General features: G+C 33.0%; 1 protein-coding gene across 2 annotated transcripts in view; it reads right to left on the bottom strand.

Annotated features, from left to right (window-relative positions):
• Nucleotides 1–3,045: 3,045 nt before the first annotated feature.
• The window catches only part of LOC144964545 (protein madd-4-like), a 116,779-nt gene continuing 104,199 nt past the window's right edge, over nucleotides 3,046–15,625 (bottom strand). The window contains exons 16-21 of one of the 2 annotated variants that reach the window (XM_078898964.1): nucleotides 14,719–14,870; nucleotides 13,962–14,082; nucleotides 12,414–12,731; nucleotides 11,462–11,647; nucleotides 9,715–9,892; nucleotides 3,046–8,539 (exon numbers count right to left, since the gene is read on the bottom strand). In XM_078898964.1, coding sequence (XP_078755090.1) covers nucleotides 8,418–8,539; nucleotides 9,715–9,892; nucleotides 11,462–11,647; nucleotides 12,414–12,731; nucleotides 13,962–14,082; nucleotides 14,719–14,870 — 1,077 coding nt within the window. In that variant the 3' untranslated portion in view covers nucleotides 3,046–8,417. The remainder of the gene's footprint in view (nucleotides 8,540–9,714; nucleotides 9,893–11,461; nucleotides 11,648–12,413; nucleotides 12,732–13,961; nucleotides 14,083–14,718; nucleotides 14,871–15,625) is intronic. The other variant, XM_078898965.1, reaches the window with a different exon arrangement.

The raw sequence follows: 15,625 nt of genomic DNA, 5'->3' as shown, positions 1-15,625 counted from the left end.
CTTTCTGTCTTTGTCTTGGAATGAGATTACTTGGTTTTGTCCAGGCCCTGGCCGGATACCCGAGCTGGGAGGGAAACAGTCAAATGTATAGTTAGAGTTTTGAGAGATTTTTTGTCTTGTAAATCATCTCTCTGCTATGCACTGTATTATGTTTTGTTTACATATTATATATGATTTGTAAACATTTGAGTGTATCCCTCTTAGTTGTGACCTGTGCTTGTGTCTGGATGAGACTTTTAGGGAGGTACTTACTGTCTCTTCTATCCCCATATATCTGTTTTCCAACTTGCTTTCTGTCTTGTCTTGGAATGAGATTACTTGGTTTTGTCCTGACACTGGCCGGATACCCTGGCTGAGAGGGAAACATTCAAATGTATGGTTAGTTTTGGGAGATGATATTTTTTTCCTTGTAAATCATCTCTCTTATGCACTGTATTATGTTTTATATACATATTCTATATGATTTGAAAACATTTGGGTGTATTCCTCTTAGTGGTGACCTGGGCTTTTGTCTAAATGAGACTTTTAGGTGATCTCAAACTAAGTATTTTGATGGTGTGCTCTTGGAATCTACATGTTTCCTATTTGAACCAATTCCCCTTTGTCTTCCTTTTTCTTGGGTGCTTTAATTGTAATTCTATATCTTTTTACTATCCCAGTTTCTTCCTATTTACCGGCGCTAATATGACCTTAATGTGTTGCTAGCGCCGTAAAACCCTTAAAAACAAAACAAAAACAGACTTTTAGGTGATCTCAAACTAAGTACTTTGATAGTGTACTCTTGGAATCTACATATGTTTCTTAACAAATTCCCCTTTGTCTTACATTTTGTTGGGCGCTTTAATTGTAATTCTATATCTTTTTACTATCCCATTTTCTTCCTTTTTACTGGCGCTGATATGACATTATTGTGTTGCAAGCGCCGTAAAACCCTTAAAAACAACATTTTTCAGCTCCCAGGCACCCCTGTGTTGACTTCTTTTATTTGCTCCAATTGAACCACTTTGCCTGGATGGGGTTCCTGGCCTCCCATAGTGGGCATGGAGGCACTTACTGTGTCTTCTATCCTCCTATATTTGTTTTCCAACATGCTTTCTGTCTTTGTCTTGGAATGAGATTACTTGGTTTTGTCCTGGCCCTGGCTGGGAGGGAAACAGTCAAATGTATAGTTAAGAGGTTTGGGAGATGATATTTTTTGTCTTGTAAATCATCCCTCTGTTATGCATCACCACCCCTCCTTCGATGTCCGTGAGAGGCGATTACCGGTAAATGTTTTGACAAAATAGAGATAGAATGTTTTGTAACACATTACAAACGCATTTCTTACAGGGCCTTAAGTACAAGAAGAGTGTAATCCCAGCGATCATTGTACTTCGTTTCCTGACTTCCTAGCCAGACGCAACCCCAAGATGGAGGTCAGCTTCAAATGATAAACGTCATCCGAACGGGAACATCGTTTCCTCAGAAACTTTCCGTGTTCAGTGCTAGTAAGAGAAGGCGTTAGTGACGGTCAGTACAGAACGTGTCTAACGATATCGATGATCCAACGCCAGCTTCGCTACATCAGAGCGGGTATCGAGACGTCGCCCACCTACACATGTTTCGGGAATGGTCCAGATCACGCTGAGCATCTGATTAAACATTACATCATGACACTCTTGTCCAGAGATTTCATGATGGTTCATGAGTGCAAAAGAGAATATGTAAATTGGATGGATTGTCAAAATGTTGTAGTGTGACCATCAGAAGCGACCTTTGTAATAGTTAAGCCCTTAGTTCAAAAGAATTCCAAAATAAATAGACACGATCTAGCTATCTTTTCTATCTCCCATTAACTGCTCTTGGGCGCTTGTAAGCGCAGGAGGCTCATCATTTTCTAAAATCTTTTTATGTAGTACCACATCCATTAAATGTGTTTAGAGCGACAAGGGGTTCGAACCAACAACAACATTGAACATGTCTCTCTGACAGAGACAACGCACCGACCGGGTAATTATTTCACACCTGGGCCCATTTTTATGATCAGTTAGAGTCAATGGGAGTGGGAGAGATAAAGGTACTCAGATGTTTACAAAATGATTTTAAAAACTAAAAACTATAACCAAGAGTCGATGATTTGCATAGGGGAAAAACTTCTTCGAAAAGTGGAACTGTACATATGACTGTATTCTCTTATCAAAGAATTCCCACGAAGTCATGAAAGTAAAATTATGTGAGCTCAAAAAGAAACCTTTTAAGGGAACACTGGAACAGGGGAATAGAAGACACAATTAGAGTGACTCCTGGGTCCACCTTAGGCCTAAAGACCCCGTCCTACCCAATGACCTTCCTTTTTCATGGAGCTGAGGTCAGCATGATTTGGGAACCTCTAGATTTCTAATACAAGTTGCGGCAACTATTCAAGACAGATTAAATATGTAATACTTTTTTGATGGGTTCAACTACAAGCTTATTTTTGAGTATGATTGGCAGATTTTTAAAGTTAAAAAAACAGGAGTAGTCCAGAATCGCTTTTGTTGTGTAGTGAAATGATATGTATTCTGCTCACTTTGATCTTGAAAGATCTGATCTCCGGGTGCGAACCCAGATCTATACGTTCAGGTTGTCTGAGGTTGAGAGGCTTCATATACATGTTCCGTCAACTGGCGGTAACAAACATATATGACCCCACCACATAATGGTATTCGATCCTCAAATTTGAAATTGTAGTTTTAAAAATATGATATTTGAGTTAAGTTTATGTTTTTAAATTGAGAATATATGGAGTTTTATAACCGAAAATTTTATATTTCTGATGACTTCAACCACACATTGTTTTATTGGTATCAGCTCCACTCTTACCAAAAAAAAATCCGTTTTGATGCGGTAGACCACATTTTATTGGAGAAGCGCGTTGCCAATTGTTTGTCTAACACGAAGACACATAATGTTACAAAACAACGCCATTTCTTTCTTTCTTGTAGACGATACCAAAGATAAGTTTCTATTTTATTTTTTACAATAAAAGGAAACACTGACAAAAAGATCAAACCCAAAAACAAAAAGTAAGGGCTTAGCATTTGTAATTGTATTGAACATTTTGAAAACAATTTTGCCATTTCATTTTCCCTCAAAGGAGAATTGATAATATAACGTAATGAAAATATTATTATGCTTTTGTCACAAAATTGTCATACCGAACTAAAGGTGTAAAAACCAAAGAAACCTAATGCCATAAGCAATTTTCAAACACCACTGTTTCTCCATCTATCTCTACAATAACCAGTATGTTACAATATATCAAATAAATACATTTATATTCAAGAAACTTTCAAGATGTGTTTATGACCTCAATAACGTATCATTTCACCACCACCATCCCCCACCCCTCCCCTTTCCCCTTTCCCACACTTTACACGCCTAGTCTCTCAGTAAAATAGCATCATTTGGAGCACATTTTGAATAACATTCAACATTTATCATCGTGCCAGATCCGACGTGCACATTCTTGCAGGTCTGATACAGAACGCAATTGTGAGCTTGATTTTACATTACAGTAATTCTAAATATTATATTGCCTTGATTTGAGAGTATTTCCATTATTTCTCAATCGGCCAGTGAAAATTTGAGTCATCAGACCGCAAATAAGTCTACATCGGCTCAGTCACATCTCATGAAAACTGAAATCTATCCCAATAGATGTGATGGTAATAGATGTGATGGTAACGTTGCAATGATGGTAACAATATGAAAAAGTGTGTATGAAACAGTGCTAGGCAAAGCAAGAAAGAAAAATACAAGTAAAAGAAAAACATCCCACAAAAATCCGCTTTCCTTGACTGCTGTTTCATACACACCTTTTTCAGATCTTTATCTTACACCAGTGCCTGCTCCCTAATATTGCTGTTAACAATGTGACAGACACATTAAAAATAGTTGAAGACCAGTTTGTAAATGGTGACTTAATTAGTTTAAAAAGTTGTTGTTTTGAGGGTCTTTTATTTAGGTTTTTAGCATAAGTGAAAGATAAGAGGCGGTAAGAAGCTTGCATTCTTGCTTCGTAAAAATACAAGCAAAATGCCAAAACAAATGTGCTTCAATAAAATGTAATAAAAGAAAGTTTAAACACGATTCCTTTGTCAGCATAACAAAAATAAATCACTTTAAAGAGCCGAAACGTTCAATTCAACAGTAATATATTGATTAAATCTTACTCATTATGCCCTTTTGCTAAAAATGATGTTGAATAATTTCCATTAGAGACTTATGCTTCTCTCTCAACTATCCATTACGACACAACAACTGTTAAAATGTGCGAACGGATAGAGATAAAAAGAAAATATTAACACGAAATATTGTTTATGTTGTCGTTGTCAACAAGGAGTTGATGCCTATACCGACGAGAAGGAAAGAAGCAAAACACTTTCATTGTTCACTTTGAACCTTATATTTATGCTGAATGTATTGCACCTAAGAACGATACCCACAACTTAAATTTTCAAATAAGTTTCGGTCGACTGAAGATATTTATTTTCCCCACGTTGTTTCCTTGTATCATATATTGGAATCATGGATGTAAAAACACAACCTATCACACCATAATGAATGTGAAACGATTGATAACAACCATGCAACTAAATGAGTGTTCAAAATGATTTATCCACTTTCACCATCTGCATGCCAAATGGTTAGTTTTGTCCGGATCGTTGTATGATAAATGATAGCTAAGAAAAATGTAATACTTAGTAAGTCATGGAGCACCATCACGAAAAGCAACATAATAATATTATTCTAATAATCAGCATCAGTATAGTACAGTTTAGTAAGTACTTATGAGTGTGGATAAAAAGATTCACAATATAAATAATTTACAACAATTAAAAAAAAAAAAAACACATCATCTTTTGATAATTACTAAGTTTTCCACAACACTAATATAAGTGTTATAACTTTTAAATATAGATACAATAATTTATTTTAAATGAGAAAAAAAAATGACAAAAACAAAGCAAACAAACAAAATTAATGATAGCATATTTAAAAAAAAAAAAACAACAAACACAATGATGTAATAAATGAATACATCTGTCACGAGGGGTTTGGATACTTACGAGATGTAATGGGATGAACATTCATCTACCCTACAGTGCCATCACATTGGAAAATGAGAAAACAAAATCAGATAAGTGTATCATCATTTATGCGAACGTTTTTTGAAATAGTTTTTCTTCCTGATACATTTCCCTCTGGGGTTTTTTCTGGCCCTGTATATCATAGCATTTTCTGTTTTTCATTTATATTTATTATTTATCTCGTGCTCAATTGTCTGACCCTATCTACTGACGCCGGTGCCTATCGTCTTGTGTCCAAAGATTGATATATTTCACATCTCCACATCTTTAATTCTTTTACCCCCGTTACGTACATCTGAAATGACCAAAAAAGGTGATAATGATTATAAGAACAAAACAATACCCAAAAGTGTCAAGAACAGAATAAGTCGTGAGGATGGAATGCATAATTTTTAAATGAGGTCGTTAGAGAATGTATCTAAGGCTATGAACAAGGTGACAACTGAAACTTGCAAAACTCAAATATTGTAATAGCCGTAAATCTCTACCTATAAAAGATATCAACACCAACATTTTATAAGATAAAACAATTATCCAAATTGTTTTTGTCAAATTTAGAGAAAAATATATTCATCCCCGATCTTCCTATTTAGGTAAGAAATAAAGGTAACATATATTTTAGATGTTTGGTCTGATAAAACTTCCGTTCCTAGCTCCACAGTGGTCAGTATTTGTTTTTTCCCCGGTGACTCTGATCATGATTAAATCAACAATTTTATCCGTAAGAAAACCCCATAAGAGAAAATTCGTATTATTTTTTTTTTACGTTCGATCGGTTAAAAATAAGTGATAAGTTGGAGTTGCTATTTAAAGTAAGGAATTGTTAACATGAGGTACATAAACACCTATGATACAAAAGAAAAACAGTGAAAACATTGTTTTTTAAAGAATTCAGCAAAAGCACTCTCCATTCTCAAACCGCCACAAATCATATCCTTACCCGGGATATTTTGATTTTTCATTAAAGGATTTTTTATTTGGGATAACATAACTTGTGACAGATTCTTACATTTATTACTTCGGGGAAACCGAAATCTGATGTAGACTGATGGCGATAACATTAAATGTTAAGCTAAGGCTGGACATGTCAAGATACATTAAAACCTGTTGTAACAAAACGAGATGAAAGGCATTTGTAAAAAAACCTGTTCATTCTTCTCTGAGTTAATCTATTCTGTTGCTACGCTGACAAGAGCAGTAAGTGGAGATAGGGATAGATATTCCATCATTCTGTATTATTTAATGTTATTTCATTTTTACAGTTGCATTAGGGTTTCTTGGGGTTGCACATTTTACGTCAGCTGGTAACTCAAAATATTAAACTTCACTGCGACTATCATTGTTGCTCTTATAGTGATAGTTCTTATTTAGTATCTTGCTGTTGTTCATACATTGTTTTTTGCTTGTGAGTTGTGGTGATGGCGCTAGTGGTGGTGGTGCTGCTGCTGCTGCTGATCGCGTGGTGGTGATATCACTATTTTTTATGCTACTGTGTTGTTGTTCTTGTTGTTGTTGTTGTTGTTGTCGACTGCTGTTTTAGTTGTTATTGTCGCCAATATAAATGTTAATAGTGGCGGCAGCCCTGTTGATCGTGGTTTAAGTAGGCAAATACTGAATCAATAACAAACTTCATGAAAGTAATGATATTTCAATGGAACCACATAACTTTTCTGCAAAAGTAACACATGGAATATCCTAAGATGTCTAAATGATTTTTAAAGAGTCAAATTTTATAATTTACGTGGAGCCAAATGAGATTTTGAAATACACAGTTTATAAAAGCTTATAGTTATCCTCCTCTGTGGCGTCTCGATTCTGTTCTTCGTCACTTACAGGAATCTCTCGGCGTTATCATTTGGTAATATTCTTTGGACAAAGGTTTAGAAAATGAATTGAATAAAACAAATAAATAAAGAAGTACCTCAGTAATAAACTAATACAACTGATAATTAAATAAAAATATGTCTTCAGTGTTTAAAATGTACAAGAACATACAATAGATTTTTATCTCTATACATGAGTAGCATTACGACTCAGGTTTCATTGAGGTTCGAGTCCATCTTAATAATTAAGGATGAATTCATTTATCTGACAGATATTCAGCACTTTTATTTAGGAACGGTGGGTCAGATATCTGACGATAAATCGTAGATTAAATTGTTATTTCTGAAAATATCATACTAGAAAAAAAAAAAAAAGATTCACAAAGATGTAGGGTTCAAGCCCTTCGTCAGGGAAATACACTTTCATTAAAGCTTTATTTCTATAGTGCTGTTAGAGTTTAATAATCACATAACACAGCCTCACTATTGTTTTAAATAGAGCCAGCTGCTAAACTTTACACTTGTATAAGAATAGTCAAAATGGATTTTATATTAAATATTGGTATATATTTTGGACATCCCAAAATCCATAAACTCCCAAATATTTTGATCTCATTATCCCGAAAAAAAAAATTAATGGTTGTTGGAGACTATTACAATTTTACGTTTATGTAGAATCGTAGCTATTACCTTGAGGCCATGTGTATTTGACTCAATTTCAGATCAAGAGGCAATTTCAATTTGGATTTTTTTTCATTTTTTTATAATTCTAGTTATTTCTCTATTCATTCATTTACTTATTTGTCGATAATGCGATTTCTACATCCATGCATTCTTTCAATAAATATTAGTTTGATTTTTTTAGTCTCTTTATATTGAAAACAGCTTGAATATTCAAGAAGCATTTAACCGTTTGATCGTATGCTTGAAGTATCAAGTGAGATCCCAATTAAACTACATATCTTCCAGGGCATTCCAAAACAATCCATGTAGGTAATGTTTCAATTCTTCAAAGCTTGTCTAGTCACACTCACTCATAAATCATATAAAATGTTACAAAAATGTCTTTAAAGGAATTTCACTCAACACGATGCACAGCTGATAGAGAAAATGGTATTAATAATCTAAAAACGATGTGCACTCTCAATGATTCCCATAAAAATCACTGATATCAGAATACGATTTCAGAAATTTTTTTCTCGGTGTCCCAGTCATACAAGTATATCTTGGACTTTATGATGATGACGAGGCCAGTCCACTTTCATTCATAGAATGTACACATTGAAGAGGAAAATTGCGAAAATGATTTCTAAAGTCCTCATTCAACTCGAGGCTCTTGATATGACCGAGGCATACTTCAACACACGCATATAACATTATTAATATTATTCCAATTTCATGATATTGCTGGACATACACGCGGATGATCATCGTCCTTTCATAATTTTTGTTGGATGAAAAATAATTTATTTCCATTGACATTTCATGAGGGATAATCTTCTATAGAGTTGCTGCAGCTGTAACAGCATTTCTTTCTGAATGATGTAAATCGGCACAACTTCATTTTGGGAACAGAGCTGCAGAATCCTGACTCGTCCACACACTCTGTAAAAAAGAAATTTGAAAGCAAAAAGTTATTTCATTGTCTAAGTTACACACATGTTGATATCTCCTTTTCAGGCGTATTCTATTTGTTTTAGTATAGCTTGTTTATTGTTGTTTTTTATTTTTTGAGAAGGGGGGGGGGGGGTGGTTTTTTTTGTTGTTGTTGTTGTTTTGCATTGCTTTGTTTTTGTTTTGTTTATTTTTTGTTTTTCTGTGTGTGTGTTTTTTTTTTTTTTTTTCTGTTGTTCTTTACCTTATTTGTTTTATCTCTATTTATTCGTTTTTTCTTTCTTGTTTTTAGTTGAAAACGTGCAAAGTTGAGGGTTACAGAAATGTAAAATTCAAGAATGCAAAACAAATACCAGAAGCACGCGTTTTGATCATTAGATAGGTATTATTATTAGCATTTGTACTTGAAAGTAATACAGTATATCCTAAAAGATACACATTTGTGAGTCTGAAAACCTAAATTTTATTTATGGTCATTATTGACATGAAGATAACAAAAATTATTTTCGAACCAATTGAACATATTACCAAAAATATGATGATTGGTAAACTAATAAATAGTACTCTACCAGTATAGCTCTTTTTCCCCCTTTAGCCAACATTAAAAGCTAATGAATAATGTGAAAACATTTAGTCTAATCATCTACATTAAAAACAATAAATAGGCGATCTAATTGTTTTGCCAATAATTCCTTGAGGTTGAACCTACTAACCAAACTTTAAGGATGATTCAACAACGATTTATCAATTTATTTAAATATTTTTGGATGAAATTTTTAATATTAGATTAAACATTTTATTTGCATAAATGTTAAGTAATTATGCAACATACATTGAAAGCTGAAACCGATTAGAAATAATGGATGAATGAATATTATTGATTCATTGATTGATCAACAATATAGCCATGCAAACACAAAACAATTGCACATATTACGAAACAAATTCAGTATACTGGCAAAAATGTATGTTATTAAAGCATAAAATTAATATATTATTTGCAAAGACAATGAACTAGCATGAAAATAATGAAAATGTAACAAACTTATAAATACAATGATTCCTGTAAACCCAAAAGAATGATGACAACAGCAACGCCAAATGAAGACTCCAAGAAGCGACGTGGAAGCAAAAAGCACAGACAAGGAGAGGAAAGGTGTGTTTACCTATGTGCTCATTTTTAGTGTTGGGCCACATACCATGAGTACAGTTATTAAAGCATGACCGTGTCAATAGCGGCCGTTTTAAAAATTCGCAGCTGCGACCAGCTGGTTGTCCGCTTGCCTTCCATAAACACGTCAGCATCCTGGTCTGGAACCCTGACTGTCCACAACTTGCAACGCACTGAAAAATAAATCAAGCAGTTAATAGATGGAGATCGTAGATGTGAGGTTAAATCATGCAAAGATAAAATGTAATGGGAATTTTTTTTTTTGTTATCATTGAAAATGTAATTTGATTATAAATTCACTCGCCCATTCTATAATTCAATCACTTACCCCTCTCTTTTCTCATATTCCATCCTTTATTTATCTTGAACATCAGTCGTAAAACCAAATGAAAAACAACTCCAAGTTCAGTTAAATAGAACATTAATTGTCTTGTCCAGTGGGAGTCAAGATATGCATTTAACAATCTTTTGGAAGCATTACTAAAAATGCGTGCAATAACAAAATGAATGGATCACAAAATGATAGATCATGAGTTTGAAAAAAACAGACGCTGCAACGATGGATATTAGGTACGAACAATGCTCTGTGCTCCAAAAGTGTTTGTGAGCTAAACTTTTCTCCTTTTTTCTTGAACACAACGTCCTTTCCAATATAGGAAGGCACTGATTATATGTCTCATCGTATCACAAATTACAGAAAATCATCCTCCTCCTCCTCTTTCTCCTCATTTTTCTTCTCAATTTTGTCATTCCATTGTACCATCAATAAAGGCACCTGATTTTGGGGGGGATTTTGTTTTGTTGGTTCTTTTAGAATTTTTTCATAATTATTATTGCTGCTATCAATGCAAATTTGGAAATGCAAAGTTCCTAAAATTTTCCCAAAGGTATTCCTTGTAGTAATTGTGTTCCTACGATAAGTTTTATTTATCATTACTGAGAGAAAGGACTTAGTCCGTTGCAGTACTTGTTCTAAAATTTCGTTGCTTTTCAAAATTCCTTTACAGTTTATTTGGCAAATAGCTTTAGAGGAATCTAGAAGTATTGAGTAAATGGTCTTTAGCATTTAAACAATTGCCTAAGTCATTGATTCCTGTTATAACCTGTAAATCAAAGCTCCTTGCATGCATGTATAAAAGCCATGATGGGGATAATAATATAGTTTTATTGCATTCCATATAATCCATGACACGACTGTCCATTATAATAATATATAGTAGTCCTGTCAAAATTAAACAAATGACTCAGGCTGAGTATTAGGTGCTGTTGATTTGCAGACCCAAAAGAAAGAGAAACATAGCATATCATATTAATAATTTAAATTAGATGACATGTTATCAATTTCTAAGTACCAAATAGATCCTTTCCTCTTAGAGTCGTGTTTTCTATATTTTGAAGCACAACAAAGTGTTATATTGACAGAATGAATTCCAATTGATATTACAACAAACATGTATTTGTGTAGAAAAATGGTAATCACAGGCATACTAATTTTAAAAATTAAAATAAAATAAAAATGTGTGAGTGAGTAAGAGTGTTTATTTGTGTTTGAGTGTGTATATGTGTGTGTGTTTGCATTAAAAATTTAAATTAAATTTTCAGCAGATTATAGTCTCTCAGTGTAATATATTCTTATTAACCTCCATAAAGAATAGTTCAACCTAAAAGAGCCATGACATATAAGTAGACAAGATATAGAAAAGTTACACATAATATCATGTTTATAATATTATATTACTCACATCTGACCAGTTTGACGTATTCCATCTTGGTTTACAAGAAGGATTACTACACTCTTTCCGAGAGAGAGGTTTCTTCTCACGGTCACAGAGCTTGTAGTCTGTCTTGTTATTGGTCGATTCCGTCACACATGACACGGTCCTTATTTGGACAGAGAATCCTTCCCTTACACACTTGTGTGTCAAACACTGAAACAATATTATGAAAATGACGTCAAAATCATCAAACATTTCAGAAGAGAATAAAGTAATAATAAGTTTTTCCCTCTAATTCACAGCCTGTACCAATACAAAATAATCACCAAAAGATAAAGTGAATAATTAAATAATATAAAATAATAATCTCTGCGACATAAGATAATATTTTCTTTTTTTTTTTTTTTTTTTTTTTTTGACTAAACAACATCATTTAATCCCTTTTCAGTACCTTGTCTTAAATACTATTGTGTACATTTCTGACCTAACGAATCAATTTGGTCTTACAGTATGTCGAAGTAAGACAGACCCAAAAATGTAAATCTCAAGTTTATAATTCGATCAGAAATATGAAGTTTTAGAGTTTTGCAGTGAAATAATTATTTTCTAAATTATTTTTATTCTTCTCATAAGAGCATACACCAGTTTAACCCACGTTTTAAATTCTTTATGATACACTGTATATTCAATTTTCAATACCTAGTTTAACCAAAGATTATACCGATTTAAGGCACTTGGTGACATTTCAAGTCTCTCGTTATATAAAATAATACATTGGTAAATTAATTACTTCTAAATACAGACCGTTCGCCCTCAACTTTGTTTTTGTTTTACTTTCTAATCTTCATTGATTAATTTCATTATAGGAGGATGCTCAAGTTGCCTCAGGGCCAAGGAATGAACCGTCGTTTATTTTGTGCTCTTCCAATATATGTGAATCACATTTACTCTTTATATTTACTTAATATCTGACACTTACCTCAGACCAATCCTTTGATACCCATCGAGTGCAAGGCAAATTGAAGCACTTCTCTGTAGACTTTGGAATTTCCAATCCCGCTTTTTTACACGTTTTAATTGGAAATATTTCAAAATAATTGTCTGTGATAATTTCACAAGTAATTTTTCTTTTCCTGATCCCCGCTCCACATGTTGTAGAGCAGGCAGACCAATTAGCTACAACAAGCTGTAGGGGTCTTTTCTTACGATCAAATGGATCTTTGAGCGTCACCGTCGTGTTGGAAGTGGCCTGGTCATTCAAAAATCCAAGTAAATATTTTTCTCTTTTGAGGGTTTCCTGTTGATGAAATAATAATAATAATAATAATAATAATAATAATAATAATAATAATAATAATAATAATAATAATAATAATAATAATAATAATAACAACAACAACAACAATAATAATAATAATAATAATAATAATAATAATAATAATAATAATAATAAATAATAATAATAATAATAATAATAATAATAATAATAATAATAATAATAATGAAAATAATATCAGTTTAAATACAAGAGAATGAATAATCTACTGAATATACATCCGTGTTGAAAAATAACTTTTTGTAGAGCATTTTCAGTTTTTGTGGCTTGTTGCATTGTAGATATAACGATAAAACTGTAAAATTTAAAATCACAGACAGTCATTTAATTGAGAAAAGGTGATTAGCCTTGTTTTGAATTAAAGCGGGCACAAATGTTAATAAAATCACATTGTTCTCTATTTCTTATTCAAATCTCTCAAGACGTCTTTTATCGTCTAATCTTTACCTATTACTTTACAGGTTGTGTTGCTTATATTATATTATATATATGTATATATATATATATATATATATATATAAGAAAGATGACATTGTATTGTTTATTGCTGGAGGAAAAAAACTGATGAAAAAAGGTTTAATAATATATTTTTTTGAATTGCGACCTATTAGACTTTAAACTTTATATATAAATATATATATATAAATATATATATATATATATATATATATATATATATATATATATATATATATATAATATATATATATATATATATATATAAAGTTTAAAGTCTAATAAGTCGCAATTTAAAAAAAATATTTTATTAAACCTTTTTTTCATTTTTTTCATGAGTTTTTTCCCTACAACAATAAACAATACAATGTCATCTTTCTTAATCATAATCCATCCTCAGATAAGATTGAGGTCACAAGGTTAGAAAGTTAAATCCAATAGCCATTTCATTGATAGCAATTCTAAATTCTTCAGCCATCTAAATGTACCTAGCTACATTCCTCTATACAATTCCCTTTGTCAACCTCAATCTCTGCAATACTTGCTGGCCTGGTCAATAGAAAACTGTGACTGATCGAGGTCAGAGAGAAAAATAACCCTTTTCAATCATACACTTCTTCCCTCCCCTCCTCCCCCCCCCCCCCCCCCCCCAAACTACTTTCCCCAGGTATTAGTGATCACTGCTTTTTTCCATTGCCTCTCGGTTTCAATCAGAAATCTCGAATTGGTACATACTTGCAGAATAGCATACAAATCCAGGAACATGATGTTGACTGATGCTCTGTTCCTGCCTGCCAAGCATGTATAGGATCCGGTGTCCTTTTCTGGGCGACTTCTCTTTATTCGGAGCTTTCCACTGAAAAATAATCGTAGATAGTTGAAAAAAATCATTCCTATAATTTTGCGGTGAGAATCTCAGCTATGACATATCAAATAGACCAAATGGGTCTGTTTGGAATGAATGCACTCTGGCATCCGTCATCATATGATAATCTGAGGATGGCTGATTAGTTCATTGTTTCATATTTTAACAATGTAAAACAATGTTGAGTGTGCTCAATTACCAAATGTATGACAATAATAAAAAGCTCTGCACTTGGACTGTGTTCTTGAACAAAGCACTCTTAACTCAGGTGTAAATTGATAGTTGACAGACTGTACTGATTAAAATGGAAATGTTCAAGGTGTCTTTTATGGGAATACATCGTGAAAAGTTGGGGCATGCGTGGATATATGCTTTATAAGTTACATAATTTATTTATCTATTGGATATTATCTTATATAGGGAATGAGATTAGCGGAAGAGTAGCGTCCCTTGATTGGACGTCACCCATAGTCTGTGACGTCACCGGCAGAAAAGTTATTAGAGAGAGAACGTCATGTTGGTTGTGCGCATGCGTCTCACGTCCTCGAGGACGAGAGACGCGTGCGCACAACCAACATGACGTTCTCATGGGATTTTAGAAAGCAATGATATGGCATCAATACCAACCTTCTTGCCTGGAACACCCTCTTCCCTTTACGGATAGGTGAATTATTCTTCAGCCACTCAACGCCTCTTTTGTCCATACCCCTTACAGGACATCTTAAGGTTATTGACGTTCCGGGGAGTATGGATGCATCAGCACCAACATGCAGGTTTACCTAAATATAAAGTTGGATGTCACAAGATATATTTAAAACTTTGAGAATAATTGAAATTAAAAAAAAAACAAAAAAAAACAAATAAAACTTTCACTTCAAACATAAATATGTCATTAAAAAAAAGTTTGGCATGCAAACGGAGACTAACAAAATCAAAGTGTACATATGATAATGTAAATAACCCAAGTTATGAAGCAAGTAGATTTTTCCTTGGAACGTTTTAATTGTATTCCATTGCATAAAATTATTTTCTTAGCTTGCCCGTGCTTCAACTTATTTTGTTATATTCTGAGATTCGTGTGACAAACATTATTTCAATGTTGACAAAAGAGACAAAATTATAGGATCAAATTCACTCGAATAATAAAGGAAACAGTAACAAGAATGTTGGCACATTGTTGGTAAACAAGGTCTTCCTCTATTTAATTTGGTGTCAATCAATTCATGTCAAAATTGTGTTCTCATATTGTGTCTTTTAAAATTAAGTCAATTACTGTTTAATGCATTTTGCCTCGTATTTGATGAATGCCACCGTAAGACAAAACCTGATAAAGAGATTTACAGTGGTATTATGCAATAACTAATCGCGAAAGCCTCATTGTTGAGGATATCGTGCGCTCTATAACAGTCTATTAATTATTTTAATCCTGACACGAGACATTACTATTAAAGATAGAAAGTCATAATGTCAATATTCATAATACCTACATTTTCGGTTCAATATCATGTGATTAATTGTTATGTGGAAAGGTGCC

The sequence above is a fragment of the Berghia stephanieae genome, chromosome 2 (genome assembly GCF_034508935.2).
Source record: "Berghia stephanieae isolate SIO BIC M18660-M18661 chromosome 2, UCSD_Bste_1.3, whole genome shotgun sequence".
Taxonomy (NCBI): Eukaryota; Metazoa; Mollusca; class Gastropoda; order Nudibranchia; family Aeolidiidae; genus Berghia; species Berghia stephanieae.
Note: the sequence above shows the minus strand (reverse complement) of the source record. Positions and strands in the feature narration are given on the sequence as shown.